Source organism: Hyperolius riggenbachi, chromosome 5 (genome assembly GCF_040937935.1).
Source record: "Hyperolius riggenbachi isolate aHypRig1 chromosome 5, aHypRig1.pri, whole genome shotgun sequence".
Lineage (NCBI taxonomy): Eukaryota > Metazoa > Chordata > Amphibia > Anura > Hyperoliidae > Hyperolius > Hyperolius riggenbachi.
This window is the reverse complement of record NC_090650.1, coordinates 420,798,126-420,823,434: the sequence shown is the minus strand read 5'-3', so window position 1 is coordinate 420,823,434 and position 25,309 is coordinate 420,798,126. Positions and strand designations below refer to the sequence as shown.

General features: G+C 47.3%; 1 protein-coding gene across 1 annotated transcript in view; it reads left to right on the top strand.

Annotated features, from left to right (window-relative positions):
- Nucleotides 1-25,309, top strand: part of ASAP1 (ArfGAP with SH3 domain, ankyrin repeat and PH domain 1) — a 187,288-nt gene that overhangs the window by 21,711 nt on the left and 140,268 nt on the right. The window contains exons 4-5 of the mRNA XM_068238413.1: nucleotides 12,265-12,973; nucleotides 25,065-25,137. Of these exons, the coding sequence (XP_068094514.1) occupies nucleotides 12,265-12,973; nucleotides 25,065-25,137 (782 nt within the window). The remainder of the gene's footprint in view (nucleotides 1-12,264; nucleotides 12,974-25,064; nucleotides 25,138-25,309) is intronic.

The following is a 25,309-nucleotide window of genomic DNA, read 5'->3' as shown; positions in this document are numbered from 1 at the left end:
GACAGCGAGTTTCTTGGAATTCTTTGTCACTTCTCCATTCCTCTATGTATCGTTCCTTGCAGCTTTCTATAGTCTGTTTTATTTGGGCTTTTGTCAGCCTGTGTTGGTGGCCTTGGCTGGGCTGGCTGCTGATGCTTTGCTTGAGAGCGCGTGGTATGGCCTCGCCCCCCTGGCTCAGTGAGGCTTTATGGTGGTAAGTGCTGGGGGTTGCTGCTCTGTATATGCGCCCAGTATGAGAGTGCCCTCTGCTGGATAGTAAGCCATAGTGGGAACCTGCCTAGCTCTGCCCGCAAGCTGAGTTGAAGTGCTTCGATGGACTTGGAGGAGATACTTGCAGAACTCTAGATGGAAGATTTCTGTTGGGCTGGAGTCCCATTTTGATTGGTCAGGGTAGGTGACCGGGCCCCATACCTCACTGCTATAGAGCAGGATTGGGGTGATGATGCTGTCGAATATCTTTGCCCACACTCTCACTGGTGGTTTTAGGTGGTAAAGCTGTCTTCTGATGGGCATAAAATGTTCTGCGGGCTTTGTCTTTCAGGGCCTGTACTGCTGGTTTAAAGCTTCATGATTGGTTGATCTCCAGCCCCCAGGTAGGTGTAGCTGTTAGTGGACACCAGTGGGGAGCCATTTAATATAAATGAGGAGGTAGGGGTTTTATTTCCATTCTTCCTCTGGAACACCATCACTTTTGTCTTCTTTGGGTTGATGGGCAGTGCCCATGTGGTACAGAAAGTCTCCAATACTGACAGGCTGTCCTGTAGTCCTTTCTCTGTTGGGGAGAGCAGCACAAGGTCATCTGCATACAGCAGGAACTTCACCTCACGGTCATGCAGGAGGAGGCCTGGAGCTGGGGAGGATTCCAGGGCTACAGCCACTTGGTTAATGTATATGTTAAAGAGTGTTGGGCTCAGACTGCAGCCCTGCCTGACTCCTCGACCCTGCTTGAAGAACGCACTTCTCTTCCCATCTACTTTCACACTGCATTGGTTCCCAGTATATGAACTCTTGATGACATCATAGGTTTTTCCTCCTATTCCACTCTCTAGGAGTTTTAGGAAAAGGCCTGGGTGCCACACTGAGTCAAACGCCTTCTTAAAATCAACAAAGCAAGCGTGTATTTTGCCACGTGAGTTGTGGACATGGGTCTTGATGAGGCTGTGCAGTGTGTAGATGTGGTCGGTTGTGCGGTGGTTTGGCATGAACCCGGCTTGGCTTTTGCTGAGTACGTCCTGCTGTGTGAGGAAGGAGAGGATCCTCTTATTGATGATGCTGTTAAACAGTTTCCCCAGTGTACTGCTGACACAGATTCCTCTGTAGTTTGCTGGATCATATCTGTCTCCATTCTTGTAGATGGGTGTTATGAGGCCTTCACTCCAGGCCTGAGGAAAGGAGCCCGCCCTCAGGATAAGGTTGAATAGTCTTGCGAGTGCCTCATGTATGTCCGGGGGGCTGTATTTGATCATCTCTGGCAGGATGCCATCTGTACCGCTAGCCTTCTTACATTTTATCAGCTTTGTTCTTTCTCTTATTTCCTGCACCGTGATTGGTGTATCCAGAGGGTTTTGAAAGTCCTTGATTGTCTCCTCCATGTCCTTCAGTTTTGCGGCTATTTGTTTCTGCTCCAGGGTTTGGGCATTTTCTGGGATGTCTTTGTAGAGGTTCCTGAAGTAGTGGAGTCAGATGTGGCCATTTTGGATATGAAGAGGGCTTTTTTTAGGCTTTGCACCGATATGGTTCCAGGTCTCCCAGAATGACCTGGTCTCTCTCTCTCTCTCTCTTTCTCTCTTTCTCCCCCCCCCCTCCCTCTCTCTCTCCCTCTCTCTCTCTCTTTCTCCCCCCCCCCCTCCCTCTCTCTCTCTCTCTCTCTCTCTCTCTCCCTCTCTCCCACCCCCTCTCTCTATATCTCTCCCCCCCCCTCTCTATATCTCACCCCCCCCCCTCTCTTTCTCCCCTTTCTCTTTCTCACCCTCTCTCTCTCTATCTCTCTTTATCCCCCTTCTCTCTCTCGCTCTTTCTCTTTCTCCCTCCTCCCTCTTTCTCTTTCTACCCCCCTCCCTCTTTCTCTCCCCCTCCCTCTTTCTCTCTTTCTCTCTCTCTTTCTCTCTTTCCTCTCTTTCTCTCTTTCTCTCTCTCTCTCTCTCTCTCTCTCTCTCTCTCTCTCTCTCTCTCTCTGTGTGTCTCTCTTTCTCTCTCTCTCTCTCTCTCTCTCTCTCTATCTATCTCTCTCTATCTCTCTCTCTCTCTCTCTCTTTCTCCCCCCCCCCCCCTCTCTCTCATATGTAGTACCATCTCCAACATCACCCCCAATGCGATGTGTTCACAGTAAACTGGGGTTTATGGAATGTTCCTCTGTATAGTATATACACATTGCATAGAGTGTATGTATGTGCACAGTGAGTTTCACACTCTGCCATAATATTGTGCATGTTTGGATTACTATGTTAGTAAGGCTCTGGACCAGGACTAAACAGGTCTTCAGAAACATGGATATTTACAGTTACATTCATAAATCATGTTTCCTTTATGAGAACACAGAAAGAGTTCTTGTGTTGGTATTATGTCTGCCAATGCCACACTGAGGTCAGGTCAAGTCTCTGAAACTGCAGGTAAACTTTGATTACGGAGGGGATTATCATATGTGGGCAGCACGGTGGCGTAGTGGTTAACTCTCTCGCCTTGCAGCGCTGGGTCCCTGGTTCGAATCCCAGCCAGGGCACTATCTGCAAAGAGTTTGTATGTTCTCTCTGTGTCTGCGTGGGTTTCCTCCGGGCACTCCGGTTTCCTCCCACATTCCAAAAACATACGGATAAGTTAATTGGCTCCCCCTAAAAAAAAAAAAAAATTGGCCCATAGACTACAGTACTTACACTACATAATATAGACATATGGCAATGGTAGGGATTAGATTGTGAGCTCCTTTGAGGGACAGTTAGTGACAAGATATATACATACACTGTACAGCGCTGCGTAATATGTCGGCGCTATATAAATACTAAATAATAATAAAAATAATGTGTAATTGTCACGTGCAGGGCTGAGGGTCACTTCCCATTCATGGCAGTGTAGCCCCTTGAAGTAACAGCAAAGTCCTCCTTTAACAAGTATTGTAGAAACAGCGTCGACTTATCTACTCTATGTGGCTAAGCTGGCCTTGTGGTACATGTAGTTCTTTAAAGGACAACTCCAGCGAAAAAAGTGTGCAGTTTAAATCTGAGAGAACCGACAGGTTTTGGACTAGTCCATCTCCTCATGGGGGATTCTCGGGGAGTTCTTTGTTTTCAAACGCATTTCATGAATGGCAGTTTAACCAAAGTAGTAAGATGCCAGCCAGCCTTCCGACTCACTTGCATACTATTTTGGCAGTTAAAATGCTGTTCAGGAAATGCTTATGAAATCAAAGAAAACCCTGAGAATCCCCCATGAGGAGATGGACTAGTCCAAAACCAGTCGGTTCCGTCAGATTTTAACTCCTTACTTTTTTTCTCTAGAGTGTTCCTTTAACAGCCAGCGGGTCGCCGTTGCCCGGGCAGTGCGTCAGATTGCTTCTGTGAACAAATGACTGGTTCCTGTTGGCCGCCTCCCATTGGTTACATAATGCCACTGATATGAGATCTGTCATTGTGCTCTCTCAAACATCTGGCTTCCATTTAAACCGCTAAACCACAACACACGCCCCAGATTGCCAAAGCACACCCTGCTTTTAATTAAACCGCTTTCTACCAGTGAAAGTTGCTGGGCTATCACATCCAATAATAACAGCGGCTTAGCAATCACGCCCGCTATGCGGGGCACAGTGTGTGGATGGCGGTGGGCTGCTTTGTTTTAGTAAGGAAATCTGCAAGGTATAACGTGACTGGAAGGAAGATTTGCTGCACTCTCAGGTTGCAACGTCTTCCTGTCTGGCGTAATGTTCTGTGCGGTGTTGGAAAATGATGCAGATCGAATGCTGTAGCTTTTTCTTTTACAATTTGGAATCTTTCTTTGTGTCTTTAGCATAATACCTCTTAGACTGTAAGCCTATTTGGCAGGGCCCTCCTCCCTGTTTGCTCTTCCCCCGCCACCACATGGACTAAGTGACTCGTCTGCTATATTTATCCCTACATTGCCAATATGTGCATTATTGTTTGTTGTTACATCACTATTGTTTTACACTATAATGTCCCCGTGTAATGCTGTAATGCCTCCCCTATCTAGTGTACAGTGCTAAGTAACAGTGTAGTTTTCTCTCTGGATATTTCTTCCAGCCATGGTAGCATGAAAAAGTAGCCGGGGGGGGGGGGGGGGGGGGGGGGGAATGGGAGGAACTGGGAATTTGGTGGTGGGGAAAATGAAATGTGCATTGTTTTTTATTAGGTACAAAAACAAAACAATACCAGTTGCCTGGCATCCTGCTGATGTTTCATGCATCAGTAGTATCTGAATCACACACCTGAAACAAGCATGTGGTTAATCCAGTTAGACTTCAGTCAGAAACATCTGATCTGCACGCTTGTTCAGGGTCTATGGCTATGAGTATAAGAGGCAGAGCATCATCAGGTAGTGATGGCCATGTCTAGGATAACTCATGGAGAAGCATGTGATTTGTTTCAACAGCTGATTTGCAAAGCTCCGATTTGCTGTGATCACCTTGTGCTTTAGCACATGATCATGACTAGCAAATCAGAGACTTTCATATCTATCACCTGACCAAACTGATCACATGTTTCTCCATTTGTTCTAGACATGGACAGCACTATCAGCAACTGGTATTGTTTATAGAGGAACTCCAGTGAAAAATAATGTAATAAAAAAGTGCTTAATTTTTACAATAATTATGTATAAATGATTTAGTCAGTGTTTGCCCATTGTAAAACCTTTACTCTCCCTGATTTACACTCTGACGTTTATCACATAGTGACATTTTTACTGCTGGCAGGTGATTTCAGTGGAAGGAGATGCTGCTTGTTTTTTTGGCAGTTGTAAACAGCTATTTCCCATAATGCTATGAGGTTCACAGACAGGAAACTGTCAGGACCATGGTCCTGACATCACACTGTAGGAAGGGTTTCACCTCAATATCAGCCATCCAGACCCCCCTGATGATCCGTCTGTGAAAGGAAAAGATTTCTCATGGAAAAGGGGGTTTCAGCTGCTGACTGGGATGAAGTTCAATTCTTTGTTACGGTTTCTCTTTAAAAAGGAAATGAATATGGCAGCCTCCATATCCCTCTCACTTCAGGTCTCCTTAAGGATTGAATTACAAATTCTATTCCCATTCAGTGTCAGTAGATTCTATTGAGCAGCTTTGTAATAAAGGCAGACGTATTCCCACCACAATCATGTGGCTAGTTGTTATATTAGTACTTTTCCCATCAGGCAGACAATGGACGCAGGTGTGCGCAGAGCAGCCCCGCCTCCCCGAGCTATTTTTAAACTGCGCTGTAACTTGGGTATTTTAATAACCTTTAATTACTTCCTAAACACAGCGCCTCAATTTGTAATTTGATGTGGAAACAGATTCCTGCGTGGTGCGGAGCGCAGAGTTCATCTGCATGAACGTCGTCATACAGCAGTAGGGAACCTTGGCTCTCCAGCTGTGATAAAACTACAAATCCCAGCATGCATTGCCTTTATTAATCATGACTGTGGCTGTCAGACTCCTGCAATGCATTGTTGAACTTGTAGTTCCTTAAAGGGGTTCTGTGGCCTTTTAAAAAAAAAACAAAAAAAAAAAACTAAAAGTGTCACTTACCCGGGGTTTCTACCAGCCCCGTGCAGCTATCAAGTCCCACGCCGTCACTGAAGCCCCATCCGTTCCGCCCTGCGTGTCACCTGGTAATTATTCGTCTAACTAGACCAGGGGTATCAAACTGAAATACAAAGTGGGACAAAATTGTACAATGGGACCTAGTCACGGGCCAACCTCAATGTCTACTGGCCACCTTCCTCCCTTATTCCAGGAATACACGGTGCCGCTCGATTATGCTGCCGGATCGATTCCCCGCGGGCGATTCTCTTATCTTCTGCTCGTTTTCCTTATCTTTTTCCATTGTCCCGCCTGCGGTATCGAGTGCTGAATCGATCCGGCGGGTGATCGAACATGTCGGAAATTATCAATCGAGCCATCTAATGGCTCAATCGACTGTGTATTCCCAGCATTATAAAGTTCCCTGGTGTCTTGTGGTCCCCCTCCAACCCCTAAAGAGTTCCCTGGTGTCTAGTGGTCCTCCCTCCCCTATACAGTTCCCTGGTGACTAGAGGCCCCCACTCTCCACTTTATAGTTCCCTAGTGTTTAATGCTTTCCCCCTCCCTCCCTCATATTGCTTCCCTGGTAATCTAATCTAGAGCTGCACCTCCAATATAGCTTCCCTGGTTGGTGATCTAGCATGGGCCAAATATAATGCAAATAAATTTGGCCCAAGGCCGGAGTTTGATATATATGAACTAGACAAATAGCACTGCAGCTGCGCGGCCGTGGCCGCTTGCGTCATCGGGAGCCTACTGCACAAGCGCAGTACAAGAAAACTTCGTACTGCACCTGCGCAAGAAGCTCCCGGAGACGCGAGCGGGAACGAGGACACTGGCGGCCGCGCAGCCGCAGTGCTATTCGTCTAGTTAAACGAATTATTGGCATGTGACCCGCGCGAGGAACGGAGGGGCTTCAGTGACGGCGTGGGACTTGATAGCTACAGAGGGCTGGTAGAAGCCCAAGGTTAGTGACACTTTTTTTAGTTTTTTTTAAAGGGCCACAGAACCCCTGTAAAGAGACTCTGAAGCGAGAATAAATCAAGCTTCAGAGCTCATAGTTAGCAGGGGCATGTGTGCCCCTGCTAAACCGCCGCTATCGCGCCGCTAAATGGGGGTCCCTTCACCCCCAAACCCCCCACTGCAACACTTGGTCGCAGACTTGGTCTCTCCTGGAGGCAGGGCTAACGGCTGCAGCCCTGCCTCCAGTCGCGTCTATCAGCGGTGCATCGCCGCCTCTCCCTCGCCCCTCTCAGTGAAGGAAGACTGAGAGGGGCGGGGGAGAGGCGGAGATACGCGCTGACAGACGCGCGTTGGGCAGGGCTGCGGCGGTTAGCCCTGCCCCAACCAGGAAGCGCTCCCCCGCTGCACGGAGGGGATTTGGGGGATCAGGGACCCCCGTTAAGCCGCGGGATAGCGGCGGTTTAGCAGGGGCACACATGCCCCTGCTAACTATGAGGTCTGAAGCGAGATTTATTCTCGCTTCAGACTCTCTTTAAGGAACTACAAGTTCCACTATGCATAGCAGGAGACTGACGGCCACAGTCATGATTATTAAAGGCAATGCATGCTGGGATTTGTAGTTTTATCACAACTGGAGAGCCAAGGTTCCCTACCGCTGCCGTAAAAAAGAAAATCCGCTGATTAAAACCTGCAGCGTCCGTCCCCCTGCCAGGAACCCGGGTAATGTGTGACGGGCTCTGCACTCCTCTCGCAGGAACTTTTGAAGGTCTGCAGAAGCCGAGTCCTCGGAACCGCATGGAGACATCTCCCAGAGAAGCTGATCTGTTTTGGCAGCTTGTCCCCACTTTCCATTTAGCCGTCGCGCTGAACGGCGAGAGCTTCTGACAGGCGCCTGCTCGTGATTTCACAGAAGGGACGTTTTGCCGTATTGTCATTTCGTCCGGCGCGGCGGATGTACAAGGTCGTCCTGTTTCGTAACAGCTGATGGCTCTGCATTTTCCCATCGCTGCCTTCTCTGCCTCGCTTCAGGCGGACTTTACGTGAGGCACAACTCTTAGGGCCCTTTTCCACTAGCAAGCGCAAATCACCTGTTTGTGATTTCGCAAGCTGTTTTTTCACTATCCATGTTTGCGCTGTAGAGCCATTGGTAGCGTAGCGCGATCGTGATGAGAATAGCACCAGCCGGTGATTGTGATTCGGCAAAAAACGAATTGTGGTGGTGGTAAATGAGCCACCGTGATTTACATGTTATCGCAGTGCTCTAGCATTCAGAAATGCGGCTGCAATCCGCTTTTTGAATCAGATCGCAGCTGGTGAAAAAGGGCCCTTACACAGGACAGAGGGAAACCAAGAGAAATGCACCCTGTATGTATTTGGAGAGTTCAGCCTGTCTAATTCCCCCTCATCTGTGACTAATCACAAGTGTAATTTGATCTCTCAGCTGGCTGCCTCTGCAGAGCAGCTAATTTTGTAAACACAGGATTTTAACCGCATGTCTGCTTCCATGAAAGCTGGAAGTAGACACACACTGCAGATTTGTATAAGCTGTAACAAAGAAATGTTTTTCTTTAAAGGGACCCAGAGAGGATGAAGAAAAGCTTTTATACATACCTGGGGCTTCCTCCAGCCCCATACGCCTGGATCGCTCCCACGCCGCCGTCCTCCGCTGCCTGGATCCGCCGGTACCGGGTCCCGTCATTGCCGCGAGTCGGCCGGCGGACGCGGCCAATTCTCCGCATCACTGGGGGCTACCTCCATACAGGTACGCGTGTGGCTGCCTACTGCGCAGCCGCATGCGTACGGGTATGGAGGGAGCCTCTGTGATGCGGACAATTGGCTGCGTCCGCCGGAAGTGACGGGCCCGGTACCGGCGGATCCAGGAAGCGGAGGACGGCGGCGTGGGAGTGATCCAGGCTTATGGGGCTGGAAGAAGCCCCAGGTATGTATGAAATCTTTTTTCTATTTTACCTAAGCATTCCTCTCTGGTTCCCTTTAAACTGCTTTCACAGTGGGACGTTACAGGCGCACGTTAGAGCAGCCTGTAACGCAGCCCACCGCACAGTAATGAAAAATCAATGGGGCTGTTCACAGTGCCCACGTTGCGTTACATTGTAACGCTGCACGTTCAATGAAAGTGCAGCATGCTGAGCGTTATACACGGTTTTAGCACATGCTCAGTGCAGGAGAGGAGGGGAGAGTCCGCTATTGTCCCTAGCCACATGGCTAATATTCACTGCACTGTGTGACGTCATGTGTTTACTTCCTGGAGCGGCCGCTTTGTGTGGCGATTGGCTGGCGGGACCACGTGATGCGGAGTGTTCTGATCACGTGGTCTCCACAGTCTTTGGACGCATGCGCCGTTTTTGTTCTACCAGTATCGAACGAAAACGGTGCACCAAGAGACGCATAACTCCGAGTTTAGCACCACCATGCGTTGCATTAGGGGAACGTTATGCAACCTTAAAGTCCCCTCTAACACAACGTCTCTGTGTGAAAGAGCCCTAAAGGGAACCTGAAGTGAGTACAATTATTTAAAATAAACAGATGACGTAGCTGCAAATGAATGTTACATACTAACCTCACCGTCAGTTCCTCTCAGAAGCTCACCATTTTCTTCTTACAGTGATCCCTTCCAGTTCTGACAAGATTTTGTCAGAACTGAAATATACCAGTTGCTGTGAGTTATATATCAGAAGCTGTCAGTTACAGCTGAATGTGCAAGGTAATGTCCATGTTTCCCTATGGCTCATCAAGTGGGTGATATTACAGTTTAACAGTGTACTGACCAGGAAGCTGTTATGGGGTAATGGCCATTTTAAAATGGAGGACAGAGAATTCCATTGATCACAGCGGACAAATGGGACACAGGAGAGGAGAGATTGATGAGCAGACTACATAGGAGGTAAGTATGACCTGTGTATGGTTATTCTGACTTTTTATTTTCAGTTCAGGTTCTCTTTAAAGGGTATTATGCTGCTGTGTATCTTTTAGAGAGGAAGTTCTGAGTTCAGGTCCACTGTAAAGTGGACCTAAAGTGTAAATCCAAATAAGTGTAATAGTCGGAGTGATAGTAGTCATCCTCACCTGCAGAAAGCTGTATCTCTCTACACTCCCTCCAGAGGCCATGTGCACATTTTCTGTCTGGGGCAACAAAAGCGGCGTTCATCCACGGGTGACACGCACCTGCCAAATTCCACGGAAGGGGCCTGGGAGTCTTGGAGCGCCACACAAGCGCCCGTCAGTCTCCTCCTCAGGTACCTCTCCCTCGGGCTTCTACTCTCTATTCTGCAGGGAGAACGCAGCGCAGGAAACTTCTCCCGTTATTCCTCCCCGTTCTGCGGTCTAGCTTCAGGTGCGAGCCGCCAGATCAAAATCCAGAAATAACTGGAGCATTTGCATTTATGGAAATAGAGGCTATTTGCATGTGAATAGGATACACGCTGACCTGAATAAATTGTAATTTGTGTGTCAGCTGCTTTGCGAGGGAGCGATGAACTCGGCGAACAAGAGGAGGAATGCAGCCATAGCGCAACCTCCGAACACCTGCAGAGGAGAGAGAGGGGAACTCAGGCGGGGGAGAGGGGGGGGGGTGTGAATTCTGTGTGTAGAGAACTATTCCCAGGATAACATTCTGTACCGATTCCCTGCGATACTTCTAGATGAATGTCATATGTAACCCTGAACAGTAATGAGAGGCAATAAAATTCCAGATCTCTACGGAAGGAAACAGATCTGCTCGTCTTTCCTCGATTAGCTGCTCCGCTGGCGTATAATAATCCCTGATGTGTTGCTGTGTAGAATTAGCTTCTGTTTGCAAAGGCCCCTGGCTCAGCCTCCAGTGTTTTAATTCACAAGATAGCAAGTTTGTCTAAGTTAGAAATTCATAATGTGTACATTACATTACCTTTTGCAATTACCATTACCTTCATCTTCTGTTGAGATAACAGTGCAGTTTCATTGGAGACTGCTAAAGGGGCCCATACACTGGTCGATTTCTGCCATCGATCGATGCTATAGAATCAATTTGCGGACGATTTCGATTTATTTCGATGGATTTGATCTATCTGACAGGATGGAAGATCTGGGTCGATCTGCTGCTATCAGCAGATCGATGGCCCATAGAGTGGCATTGGATCTAATGGTCCAATAATGCATTTAGATCGATTTCCAATAGATTTCATACTGAAATTTATTGGGAATCTGTTCCTAGTTTGTGGCACACATCAGATAGCTTCCTGTCGGATTCGACCTGACAGAAATCTATCTGATAGTCGAATCTGCTGAAAATCTATAAGTTTATGGCCACCTTAAAGGTAGCCATACACTGGTCGATTTGCCATCAGATCGACCAACAGATAGATCCCTCTCTGATCGAATCTGATCAGAGCAATCCTATGGCTACCTTTACTGCAAACAGATTGTGAACTGATTTCAGCCTGAAAGCGTTCACAATCTGTTGTGGTGGTGCTGCTCCCCCCACCCGCATACATTACCTGCTCCGCCGGCGCAACTCCAGTCCCCAGGTCTCCGCTGCCTTCTCCGCACTGGTCTCCAGGTCCGGCCTGCTTTACTTCTTCCTGCCCGGCAGGAAGTTTAAACAGTAGAGCCCCCTCTACTGTTTAAACTTCCTGCCGGGCAGGAGGAACTGAAGCATGCCGGAGACCAGCGCGGACACGGAGCAGCAGTGACCGGGGGTAGTCGCGCCGGCGGAGCAGGTAATGTATTGCCGCTCTATTGCGTCGGTCGTCGGGCACTCGAACGCCGCTAGCGACGCGCTCCCTACCCGCGGGCGATCGACGGTAATTTTCCGCATGGAGCGATCGACGGGATCGGACGAAATGGATCGAAATTCGGCGTGTAGCGTGAACGATTGGCAGCAGATTTGATCCCAGTGATCGAATCTGCTGTCGAAACGGCGGCAAATCGGGCCAGTGTATGGCCAGCTTAACTCCTTCTCCTACTCAGTTTTATCCTTGATAAACACTTAAAGGATACCCGAGGTGACATGTGACATGATGAGATAGACATGTGTATGTACAGTGCCTAGCACACAAATAACTAGGCTGTGTTTTTTTTCCTCTCTCTTCTTGAAAGAGTTAAACATCAGGCATGCAAGTGACAGTTTCTGTCCAGGTCTGGACTGGGTCAGACTATAACATAACCCTCACTGATAAGTAATTACAGCCATAAAACACTTTCCTAGCTGGAAATGGCTTCAGAGAGCAGGAACAGCATCCGCTCCTTAGGGCCCTTTTCCACTGACTGCAATCCGATTCAAAAAGCGGATCACAGCCGTTTCGCTGATCGCTAGAGCACCGCGATAACATGTAAATCTCAGTGCTCATTTTCCACTACTGCAATTTGTTTTGTTTTTTTATCGAATCAAGATTGCCGGCCGGCATGATTCTCGTTGCGATCGCTCTACGTTCCCGACGACTGTACGGCGCAAACGCGGATAGTGGAAAATACAGCTTGTGCAATCACAAGAGCAGGTAATTTGCGCTTGCTAGTGGAAAAGGGCCCTCAGCGGACTATAACAGACTGCTCTACAGACTCCTCCTGCTCTGCATCAGCTCCTCAGTGGACTGCAACAGTCTGCAGTTACTGCTCTACAGACTCCTCCTCCTCTGCATCAGCTCCTCAGAGGACTGTAACAGTCTGCAGTTACTGCTCTACAGACTCCTCCTCCTCTGCATCAGCTCCTCAGTGGATTGTAACAGACTGCAGTTACTGCTCTACAGACTCCTCCTCCTCATCTGCATCAGCTCCTCAGTGGACTGTAACAGACTGCAGTTACTGCTCTACAGACTCCTCCTCTGCATCAGCTCCTCAGTGGACTGTAACAGTCTGCAGTTACTGCTCTACAGACTCCTCCTCCTCTGCATCAGCTCCTCAGAGGACTGTAACAGTCTGCAGTTACTGCTCTACAGACTCCTCCTCCTCTGCATCAGCTCCTCAGCGGACTGCAACAGTCTGCAGTTACTGCTCTACAGACTCCTCCTCCTCTGCATCAGCTCCTCAGAGGACTGTAACAGACTGCAGTTACTGCTCTACAGACTCCTCCTCCTCTGCATCAGCTCCTCAGTGGATTGTAACAGACTGCAGTTACTGCTCTACAGACTCCTCCTCCTCTGCATCAGCTCCTCAGTGTACTGTAACAGACTGCAGTTACTGCTCTACAGACTCTTCCTCCTCTGCATCAGCTCCTCAGCGGACTGCAACAGTCTGCAGTTACTGCTCTACAGACTCCTCCCCTCCTCTGCATCAGCTCCTCAGAGGACTGTAACATACTGCAGTTACTGCTCTGCAGACTCTTCCCCCTCCTTCTCTGCATCAGCTTCTTAGTGGACTATAACAGACTGCAGTTGCTGCTCTGCAGACTCCTCCCCTCCTCTGCATCAGCTCCCCAGTGGACTATAACAGACTGCAGTTACTGCTCTGCAGACTCCTCCCCCTCCCTGCACCCTAGTCCAATCGTACAATCGCCAGCAGCAGTAGCGTCAGTTAATGAGCCCAGCAATTTACAGGCATTGAGGGTAAAGTCGGGACAGCCTTTTATAGCTTGTACTGTATCATTATATCTCTATTCCCCCTCCCCCGCAGCAACTATAAGGCTGAAAACGCATTCTTAACATGGACTTGAAAACGCCGGCGTCATCTCGGGGGCTAATGCAGCAGCTGGAAGGATGAATGATGTGGATTTATTGCCTCTCGGAGCCTCTCCATTTTTCAGGGAGATGCTTTGCGGTGCTGAACACCGTGACAAGGACATCGGTCCCTCTGCCAAGTTGTGTTCTCTGTAAGCTAAGTAGATGAGCGTCCATCATTAAGAGAGCTGGCGGAGGTGGCGCAGATCTGTTCAGGTGCCTTATCGCTGGCCGAATGCAGATTTCGCTCACATCCTTAAAGCGGACCTGAACTCAGCACTTCCTCTCTGCTCTAAAAGATAAGCAACAGCATAATAACCTTTAGGGCTCGTTTCCACTATTGTGGTGCGGAATCGCCTAGATTCCACCGCTGATGAAATCGCATGCGGATGCGATTCCCCATGCGGTTTTTGCCGCGAATTTGCATGCGATTTCGCATAGGTGAGGGTATATGCGATTTTAACTATGTCACTGCCTGTGTGAATTTACATTGGTACCTATGCGAATTCGCGGCAAAAACGCATGGGGAAAACGCATGCGATTTCCCTATTAAATACATTGCATGCGATTCGCATGCATTCCACTCGCAGGCGAATTCTGCGGCTCTTTTGTGCGTTTTTTCACCGCTGAAAAAAACGCACCTCAACAACGCTACAGTGGAAACGGGCCCATCCACTTGCATTACATGTGCGAATCCGCCTGCGTTGGACGCATGCGGATTCGCGATAGTGGAAACGAGCCCTTAAAGAAAAAGATTTCTTTGCTACAGCTGATACAGATCCTGCAATAAATCTGCAGCGTCCCTACTTCCTGCTTTCATGGAAGCAGACATGGGGTTAACATCCTGTGTTTACAATTTAGCTGCTCTGCCATGGCAGTCAGGTGACACATCTGAGAGTTCAAATGACATCTTGTGATTAGTCACAGATGAGGGGGAATTAGATGGGCAAAACTCTTTAAATACATTCAGGGTGCATTTCTCTGTTTCCTTCTGTCCTGTGCAAGAGTTCAGGTCCACTTAGTAAGGTAGCAGACTAGAGCAATCAATCAGTCAGCATCTCGCTTCATGGATTAGCTGAAACCTGATTGGTTGCTGGAAGCATCTGCCCCTCTCCCTGTCTTCAGTGTATCTGTGCTTGAGGAAGCAGCCATGCTTTCTTCCTTTCCTTGTGACTGCTCAGAGCAGAACCACTAGCCTGTTGTTTGTCACGTGCCATTTGTGTGTCTTATCCAGCGAGTTTGCATTTCGTTATAGGCGTTTGCTGTCACCAGCTCGCTGATCGATCTCGCTAGCCAAGAGCCATATTGACGTTTGCCTCTCCAAACGCATTATACATGTTGATGTGGGTGTTGGCGTCGGCCCAGCGAGGCTCGTATTGGCACCCTTGCTCGCTCGTAAACAAACTGCTTTCTGTAGACTCTGCTTCCCATTTACAACCACATGCATCTGCTAGATCGTTGTATTTATGTTTCAGGGATTGGCATGTGTGCATTGCTAATGGTACAAGATACAGATTGTCTCTCGCCATTTCTTTAAATTCCTCCTCTTTAGGGCCGCTTCACACGGTGTCTCATTTAGCTGATGGTAAAAGGGGCCCATACACTGGTCGATTTCAGGCATAGATCGATCAACCGATTCTATCGAAGCAGCCAATCAATCGATTTGCGGCCGATTTCGATCCATTTGATCTGACAGGATGGAAAATCTAGGTGAATCTGCTGCTGGCAGCGGATCGATGGTCCATACAGCAGGGTTGTGGAGTCGGAGTCGAGGAGTCGGGGTAATTTTGGGCACCCGGAGTCTGAGTTGGAGTCGTGGTTTCATAAACTTAGGAGTCGGAGTTAGTCGGAAGATTTTTGTACCGACTCCACAGCCCTGCCATACAGTTGCATTGGATCTAATGGTGCAATAATGCATTTACAAACACAGAACACTTCTATAGCGGTTTTCTCCTGGCGGATTTAAAGCGCTAGAGCTGCAGCCACTAGGACCCGCTGCATAGGCAGTAGCAGTGTTAGCGAGACTTACCTATGGTCTCCTACTGAATACATGCTGGCTTACTGAACAGGCAGACCCGAGATTGGAACCCGGGACTCCTGTGTCAGAGGCAGAGCCCTTACCCATTACACTATCCAGCCACCACATTTAGATAGATTTTCAATAGATTTCCAATAGATTTCATTCTGAAATCTATTGGAAATCTGTTCCTAGTGTGTGGCACACATCAGATAGATTCCTGTCAGACTCGACATGACAGGCATGTGACAGAAATTTATCTGATGGTCGAATCTGCTGCAAATCTATCAGTGTATGGCCACCTCAAAAACTGTTTTTGCTACCCAGCAGAAAAGGGTGTGGCATCTGTTCCCGTTGATCCGTTGTGTTTTGAGCCCAGGGCGATACGGAGACGTGCATGCAAATTACACCAGAAGCTACACGTAGCATCCCGGGAAAACCCGATTGACGCTCGTGCAATTAATGGTGAACACGTTGAGATGAACGCTTCCATTTGCCTCCATGCGAATTGCGGTGGATCCCGGCACTAAACGATATGGACAGATTCCAGCAGCTGTCCGTCTGAACCGTCCCTAAAACAGAAGGTATTTGCAAGGATCCTGGTTTACATGATCAAAAACTTATACCCATAATGCATTACTGCATTAGGAAAGCAATTTCTTTGTTATGGCAATGCTAGGCCTACATCCAGAAGCACTTGATTATAGCTGTGAGCGCATGCATGGTGGTTCTCCGTACAGGCATCTGCTAAGGGCTACCTCAGCCATGAATCTAGCTTGTGTACAGCCTCATGCAGCTCCCTGACGTGTAACATGACCCGGGTCACATGCACGCATACAGGAAGTGAAGAGGACTGGTGCTCAGAGCTCTTGCAAGTAGTTCCCACTGGGTGCTGCTCTGCATTAACTTTCAGGCGGATAAGCATCATTTAAAGGGGAATTGAAGAGAGAGGTATATGGAGGCTGCCATGTTTATTTCCTTTTAAGCAATACCAGTTGCCTGGCAGCCCTGCTGCTGATCCTCTGCCTCTAATACTATTAGCCATAGCCCCTGAACAAGCATGCAGCAGATCAGGTGTTTCAGACTTTAAAGTCAGATCTGACAAGACTAGCTGCATGCTTGTTTCTGGTGTTATTCAGATACTACTGCAGAGAAATAGACCAGCGGGGTTGCCAGGCAACTGATATTGATTAAAAGGAAATAAATATGGCAGCCTCCGTATACCTCTTACTTCAGTTTCCCTTTAAGAGCCCCCCAGTTGCTTGAAGTCTCAAGCATCCGGCAAGAAAACCTATCTGGCTTCTGGCCGTCCCCTGTGCGTGTGCAGGATGACCAAGATTCTACTTAATAAATCAATAACGAGAATAATAAATCAATAATAAAAAATCTACTGTACTATAGAATGTAGCAAAATAAAAAATCCAATAGGTGAATAATGGGGGAAATAGATCAAGATGTGGCCAATATGAATAAATCGCTAAGTAGTGATTGCCACAGTAAAGTTACATACACACGTCAGATTTTCGCAAATGACCCGTCGTTTGGACATCAAATCTGTATGTACAGTCTGTCGTTCAGCTGATAGAACTGGACTTGAGCGATCCGCTTGACAGACTCACTCTAAAAACTTTTCTGAGCGTTTTCGGGTCATCAGCGCTTTCTGCAGGGCTGTGGAGTCGGAGTCGGGGCAATTTTGGGCACCCGGAGTCGGAGTTGGAGTCGGAGTCGTTGATTTCATAAACTGAGGAGTCGGAGTCGGCTGATTTTTGTACAAAATCCACATCCCTGTTGAGTATTAGACTAAGGAGTCGGAGTCGTGATTTCATAAACTGAGGAGTCGGAGTTGGAGTCGGAAGAATTTTTGTACAGACTCCACAGCCCTGGCTTTCTGAGCGCTTTTAAAAAATTGCTCCCATTCACTTGCATTAAAATTGCGGTAAAATCGCATTAAAATCGCCACGATCGCATAAAATCGCAAACGCTAAAAAAAATGTGATTGCAATGATTTTTACGTGATTTTAATACAAGTGAATGAGTGCTCAGAAAGCGCTAATGACCCAAAATGCTCAGAAAAGCGTTTATAGTGTGTCTGAGTCCTAAGTATCTTAAACATTCGACAAAGAACCAATTAAAAAATATTTTATAAATAAAAATGGACACTAGAGACCCAAAATACAACCAATAAGAGCTAAAACCTTAGAGCTTGTACACTCTGCTGCGTTTGCGCTGCGTTTTTTAAATATTATGCTTTTTTTTGTTTTTTTTTGTTTAATCACAAGGTCTTTGAAAAGTGATGAAAATCGAGGCGACCTGTACACACTGGTGCAATGCGTTTTTAGAAAAACGCAATTGCAGCGACTGCTGCACTTTTTAAGCACTGCGTTTGAAAATACCCATGAAAAACTCAATGCATGCGATTTTCATTGCGTTTTTTAGTTAGTCAGGGAACCAGGAAAAGAGAGCCTCAGCAAAATCGCAAGCACATAGAAATCGCAAATAGAAATTTGATTTAAAAACGCAATGGCATCGCCCTGCGTTTGCGATTTTCAGCGTGTACAGGCCCTAAGCTGAAATGGTGTCCAGAAGAGAAAATGTAATAAATAAAAGCCTTGATGTTAAAGTGTATTCAGTGTTGGATGCTGCTGAACGACACTGACTATTTCTACCTAATTGGTTTGGCATAAAACATGTCCAGGTGTTGCCTGACAATCCCATTGGCTGTCTTCATTTACCTAGCAACAGCAAATAACCGGGATGTTTTTTGCATTCTGCGCGCTGCGAGAGCAACATTGGCTCCTGTGTAATAAATTAAGTGTCTCCTCGGGGTAATGCAGCCCTGATTTCTCCTTTCAGGTGAGTTCCGCAGGCCCCGTGCAGACGAAGCACGTTCATATGAATAAAGATTGATTTGTTGGTGGTGTAATGTGTCCCAGCGGCAGGAGCCTGTGCAGTTCTGCTGGTTTTTATACCCCGGCTGTTCTGCGCGTTGTTTGCCAGAAGTAGCAGCGCTGTGCTGGAGAATAGGGAAGGATGATCATTGTGATTAGCTTGCTTATTGCATTAAGTGCTGCAGCATTGTGGTATGGAAACAGCACAGCTAGGCCTCACCTAGAGCAGTGATTATGGCTTGTAGACATAAAGCATTGCATTACACTCGCTGCCTTAAGCCTGAATGGGAAGCAATGCGCTAACACTACTGTGTTAATGAGTGATTCAAGCTTGCAACGCTTAATGCTTTGCTGTGGTTTTTCCTCTTCTAAATAACGACAAGCACAGATCGTAAAACATATTACAATATTATTATTACTACTTATAAAAAAAGTGCTTCATTTTTACAATAATTATGTATAAATGATTTAGTCAGTGTTTGCCCATTGTAAAATCTTTTAAATCCCTGATTTACATTCTGACATTTATCACATGGTGACATTTTTACTGCTGGCAAGTAATGTAGCTGCTGCTTGCTGTTTTGGCAGTTGGAAACAGCTGTAAACAGCTATTTCCCACAATGCAACAGGGTTCACAGACAGGAAACTGCCAAGAGTACGTGCTCAGAATTTCTTTGTAGGAGGGGTTTCACCTCAATATCAGCCATACAGCGCCCCCTGATGGTCTGTTTGTGAAATAGAATAGATTTCTCATGTAAAAGGGGGTATCAGCTACTGATTGGGATAAAGTTCAATTCTTGGTCGGAGTTTCTCTTTAAGTGTACCAGAGACGCTGACAACGAAAGATTTCATACTTACCTGGGGCTTCCTCCAGCCCCATAAGCACCGCTGAGTCCTTCCCTGTCCTCTCGTGCACCTCCATTTAGCCGCAATTATCCTTGGTAACTGGCTCAGTCGTGTCAGTCAGGGTCTTTTTGCGTACGCGCGGAGGTCCTGAGCATGCGCTGAAGACCCCGACTGACGCGACTGAGACAGTATAGCTAAACAGCCTTGATTAGCAGCTATAAACGGTAAATAGTGACTGTAATTGGTAGATAACCGCTATATCTCTGGGCACCGAAATGAATGTCTATTGGTGCTATTCGTAGCTTTTAACATTGCTGCCTATGGCGGTGCTTTTTTAAAGAGAGCCCGAGGTGGGCTCATAAGATTAAAAAGAAGTAGGCTACTTGATCCGGGGAGGCTAAGTGGATTAAGTAGCCTCAAAAACCACCGCTACTGTGGGCCGCAATGGCCGCTGGGTCACGACGCTGGAATGTGAGATTCATTCTCTCACCAGCACGCAGGGAGGCGGGGGATCGGCGGCGATTTGAACAAGGAATCCCTCTCAACTGTGTTTACCTCCGAAATCTTGGAGGGGGCGGGGGCAGAGGACCCTCTTACTACGTGGAAGTTTTTAAATTGTCCAATCAAATTTGGTGTCAGTAGATGAAGGCGTGGCTGCAGTAGGGTTTTTAGTCAGCCCCCCCCCTCCCTATTGATGTAGACTGTTACCATGGTTACGTGACTCAGGAGTGGTTGAGAATACTTTCTCAGTAATGGATGAGTCATTATAGTAAAAGTAGAGTCACTGTAACAGTGGAAAAGTGACATTTTTACTACTTTTTTTTCATTTTTATGCAATATACAATAGTACAATAACATTTGTAAAGCACCTTTCTCCACAAAACACATAGTTCTGTCTCAGACCAATACAGGATTGCAGGCTGGACTGTGTTATAGAGGAAACAATCAGGTGTTCATAAATGCCAGACTAAAGAGGCGGGTTTTCAGTTTAGACTTAAAGGGAACCTAGACTGAGAGGCATATGGAGGTTTAACAATACCAGTTGCCTGGCAGTCCTGCTGGTCTCTTTGGCGGCAGTAGTGGCTGAATCACACACCTGAAACAAGCATGCAGCTAATCCAGTCTGACTTCAGTCAGAGTACCTGATCTGCATGCTTGTTCAGGGGTTGTGGCTAAAAGTATTAGAGACACAGGATCAGCAGGAGAGTCAGGCAACTGGTATTATTTTAAAGGGAACCTAAACTGAGAAGAATATGGATTTTTCCTTTTAAATTAATGCCAGTTGCCTGACTCTCCCGCTGATCCTGTGTCTCTAATACTTTCAGCCACAGGCCCTGAACAAGCATGCAGATCAGGTGCTCTGACTGACGTCAGACTGGATTAGCTGCATGCTTGTTTCAGGTGTGTGATTCAGTCACTACTGCACCTAAAGAGATCAGCAGGACTGCCAGGGAACTGGTATTCCTTTAAAAGGAAAAATCCATATCCCTCTCAGTTTAGGTACCCTTTAAATGCTTGTAGGGTTGGAGCTGTCCTTATTGGGTGTGGCAAGGAGATCCAAAGTGTAGGGGCAGCATGACTGAAGGCTCCTTCTCCAAAGTTTTGAGGTGGACTCTGGTGGTGAAAAAGTTATTAAAACCTTTTGATCTTGTTGCCATGGTTTTGAAAAAGTTTGCCAGAATGTTACAGTAGCTGAAGACAAGCAGATATTTAACAACCTTTGCTTACAAACTAAGCCTGGGTTCACACTGTAAGGAATGAAAAACTGATCCTGTGAAATTCAGATTCTCATCCAGTTCCATCAGTTTAGATTTCATGCCGCCCCCCGCTCAGTACATGTCGCCATCATGTTAGCGTTCCTCCACTACTTCAGGTCTCTGTGCATTAGGAACACCACTATAGCGATCCCAGAGCCCCAGCAGTAGCATCAGGCTCCCATTGGTTTGCAGAAGACCAATGGGAATACTCCCTGAGCATCAGAGAGTATTTTCATTGGTCCACTACTCAGTGAACCAATGACAATCCTTCCTGGGCTGGGATGATTCCCATTGGTCTATTGCAAGCCGATTGGAGCCTGATGCTTCTGCTGGGGCTCTGAGAGCTGTACATCGGCAGCGACCCGAATGGAAAGTGGCAGATGAGAATTGTGCAAGACGTAAGCAGCGAGCAGCCTATGGAGAATGGACACCTTCTGTTCTCATAGGCTAGCATCGTTTGTCATCTTCCGATCCACAGAAATCACATACCACTTATGCGTTCTGCTCGCTAGAGTGGACCAAATGGACTGATGTGGATCCGTTCATATCTGTGGCAATCGGTTCCGTTCAGTTCTGATAAACGGAACATTCTCCCTGACAACATGATCCAAATCTAACGCAGTGACGCTGTGATAAGACGTGTTATACATTTTTGTACTAGAGTCGCCCCTTAAAGTGGACCTGAACTCTTGCACAGGACAGAAGGAAAACCTAGAGAAATGCACCCTGTATGTATTTAGAGAGTTTAGCCTGTTTAATTCCCCCTCATTTGTGTCTAATAACTGTATTTTCATCACTTGCTGGGTCAGCTGACTACTACAGCAGAGCAGCTAACCAGAAAACAAGGGATGTTTACAATAGGTTTGCTTCCATGAAAGCAGGAAGTAGACACACTGCAGATTTACTGCAGGAGTTGTATCAGCTGTAACAAGGAATGTTTTTCTTTAGAGGTTATTATGCTGGTGCTTATCATTGACAGCAGAGAGGAAGTTCTGAGTTCAGGTCTGCTTTAGACACAGGTCTGCATCGTGATTTCAGCCCGATTCTGTTCTGATGTGGTGTATAAATCAAGTCGGAGGCCCGCCGCAGGAGCGACATGTCTCGCATAGCTGGGCTTGAACACGCTTGCCTTATAAGAATGTCCGGGCTTGTGCTGATATTATATCGCTATTTATTACCTACCAGTATAAATAGCCTGCAGGGTTATGTTTTCATGTGTAGCTAAGAAACACATGGAGCAGTTTCATAATGATCCGCCAGATCCAGGCTGCGTCAACCAGCAACGTTTCCCGCACTGATATTGCAGCCGTTGATGTAACAGATAGTGTAATATGTACTGGTAAATGGTTACTAGATAGAGTAAATATTAATACTCACAAACCAGGGTTACCATTAGGCAACCACTGTAAAGGCAGGTGGGGAGATTTTCCTGACCCCACTCAGGAATAAGAAGTCGCTCTCTGTAGATGAGAAAAAGGGGGTTCAACCCTCCACCCAGGGTGGACTCAATATTATGCAGGAGAACAGAGGCACCAAAAGGATAAAAGGAAACTAAATGAGCTTAAAAACCAAATTCTTGGTAAATGGATGAGGTAGTGGTGGACTTGCCTCCTCCAAGTAGACACACGACGACTGTAAGACAGTCAATATATTTTATTTATGAACTCCAAATATGCAACGCGTTTCGCAGGTTTGATCCCGCTTCATCAGGCAATAACAACGGAGCAATAGCATATGTGGTCAGTAGAAGAGCCAGGCACCTCAGTAAACGGTGATGTAACAGAGAGGGGATGCCGCTGGCATGAAATGGCTAATGAGCACTTTTGTTGGGGGGGATCCTGGACCCAAAAATTATTTACATTGGGCCTCTGTAGGGCCTCACTGAAATAAATTGAGCCTGTATTGCAGAGTAGGGATGAGGGCTTGCCTGTTGTCTAGTTTTGTGGGCTGCAATTTTTTTTACCTCTTAAAGGACACCTGAACTGAAAGGGATATGGAGGCTGTCATATTTATTTCTTGTTCAACAATACTCGTTGCCCGGCAGTCCTGCTATTCTCTTTGCTTGCGGTAGTGTCTGAATCACACACTTGAAACAAGCATGTGGCTAGTCTGGTTAGAGCACCTGATCTGCATGTTGGAAGTCTGAGTGTTGTACACACAGGCAATTGTGCCCAGTCACTGACAAATGTTACCACCTGTACTGGGGCCAACAGATTTTGAATACTATGGACAGATTGTGTAGGTTTACTCTCATACTACATGGAAGTGGTAAAATTAGCCAATCAAAATTGGATGTGTGTACCAGGCTTCAGGCTTAATGTCTAAAGCTGGCTGTACTTAAAGAGAACCCGAGGTGTGTTTAAAGAGACTCTGTAACAACAAAAACCTCCCCTGGGGGGTACTCACCTCGGGTGGGGGAAGCCTCCGGATCCTAATGAGGCTTCCCACGCCGTCCTCTGTCCCACGGGGGTCTCGCCGCAGCCCTCCGAACAGCCGGCGACTGTGCCGACTGTCAGTTCAATATTTACCTTTGCTGGCTCCAGCGGGGGCGCTGTGGCGACTTTCGGCACGGAAATAGACGGAAATACCCGATCTCCGTCGGGTCCGCTCTACTGCACAGGCGCCGGAAACTTGCGCCTGCGCAGTAGAGCAGACCTGACGGCGATCGGGTATTTCCGCCTACTTCGGCGCCGAGAGGCATCAGAGCGCCTGCGCAGGAGCCAGGAAGGTAAATATTGCGTCACCGCTGCACGGAGGGCTACAGCGAGACCCCCGAGGGACGCAGGACGGCGTGGGAAGCCTCATTAGGATCCTGAGGCTTCCCCCACCCGAGGTGAGTACCCCCCAGGGGCCGTTTTGTCGTTACAGTTCCTCTTTAAAGAATGTTATCTGCATACAGAGGCTGGATCTGCCTATACAGCCCAGCCTCTGTTGCTATCCCAAACCACCCTAAGGTCCCCCTGCACTCTGCAATCCCTCATAAATCACAGCCGTGCTGTGAGGCTGTGTTTACATCTGTAGTGTCAGTCTCAGCTACTCCCCCACCTCCTGCATAGCTCCGGTCCCTGCCCCCGTCCCTTCCCTCCAATCAGCAGGGAGGGAAGGGATGCAGGCGGGGACTGGAGTTCTGCAGGAGGCGGGGAGAGCAGCAGACTGACACTATAGAGATAAACACAGCCAGCTCTGACAAGCTGTTTGTCAGCAGCGTGGCTGTGATTTATGAGGGATTGCAGAGTGCAGGGGGACCTTAGGGGGGTTTGGGATAGCAACAGAGGCTGGGCTGTATAGGCAGATCCAGCCTCTGTATGCAGATAATATTCTTCAAACCCACCTCGGGTTCTCTTTAAATCGATTTCCACTCAACCTTCCAAATCAATCAATGGCTTTCTAAAAGGAATCGATTCAGAAGGAATTGTTTCCTAGCACACACCACATTGGTTTTTCATAGACCCCAGTAGGAAATCAAATGAAAATCGATTGAACCGCAGCGTTGCACTGTTCGTTCGATGAGGTGTAGTGTTGCGGGCTGTCGACCTACCTGCCTGGCCCCTGATCAACCTAGATTTTCCATCCTGTCCGATATATACTTTTGATAGAGTCATGGTCAAAATCAATCAAAAGTTTATGTAAAGGAATCTATTCCTATCCGATTTTATCAGTGATCAAACCTGCAGGGGATTGCATGGGAAAATTGATGTGTGTATGGCCACGTTTATCGGCAGGACAATCGGGCAATTTGCGTCGTTTAAAACACGGCTGTGGAGTCGGTACAGAAATCATCCTACTTCTCAGTTTAAGAAACTACCGACTCCAACTCCAGGTACCCAAAATTACTTCGACCTGGACTCTGACTCCACGGCCCTTGCAGGTCTATGGTGAGGGTACAAAAATCATCCAACTCCGGAGTACCCAAAAATTGAAATAAATCAATCAAAAATAAATCTCAGCCTTCATATCCTTAGTGATCATTGATTATTAACACAGCCCCCAGTGTGTTTAAATTAGTTGTTTTTAGCCTTCATATCCCTCTCACCTGGGATGTGCTTTGTCTCAGCTCTGACCTTTTGTGGTCAGGAAGAAGTGGGGACACAGGAGTTTTTAATGTTGGATTCCTTTGTGAATAACTCAGTGATGTTTAGCTGTCACAGCTGATTTTATGCGTTACACAGCCATCGTTTGAATGAATTATAATAATGGTTTCTTATTTTTTTCTTTCAGGCCTTAGATCAAGACAGAACAGCGCTACAGAAAGTGAAAAAGTCTGTGAAAGCAATCTACAATTCAGGGCAAGGTAAGTGATAGCCGACATGACTTTTATGTACTTGCTCCATTTCTGCCCCCCCCCCCCCCCCCCCCACACACACACACACACACACACACACACACACACACACACACACACACACACACACACACACACACACACACACACACACACACACACACACACACACACACACACA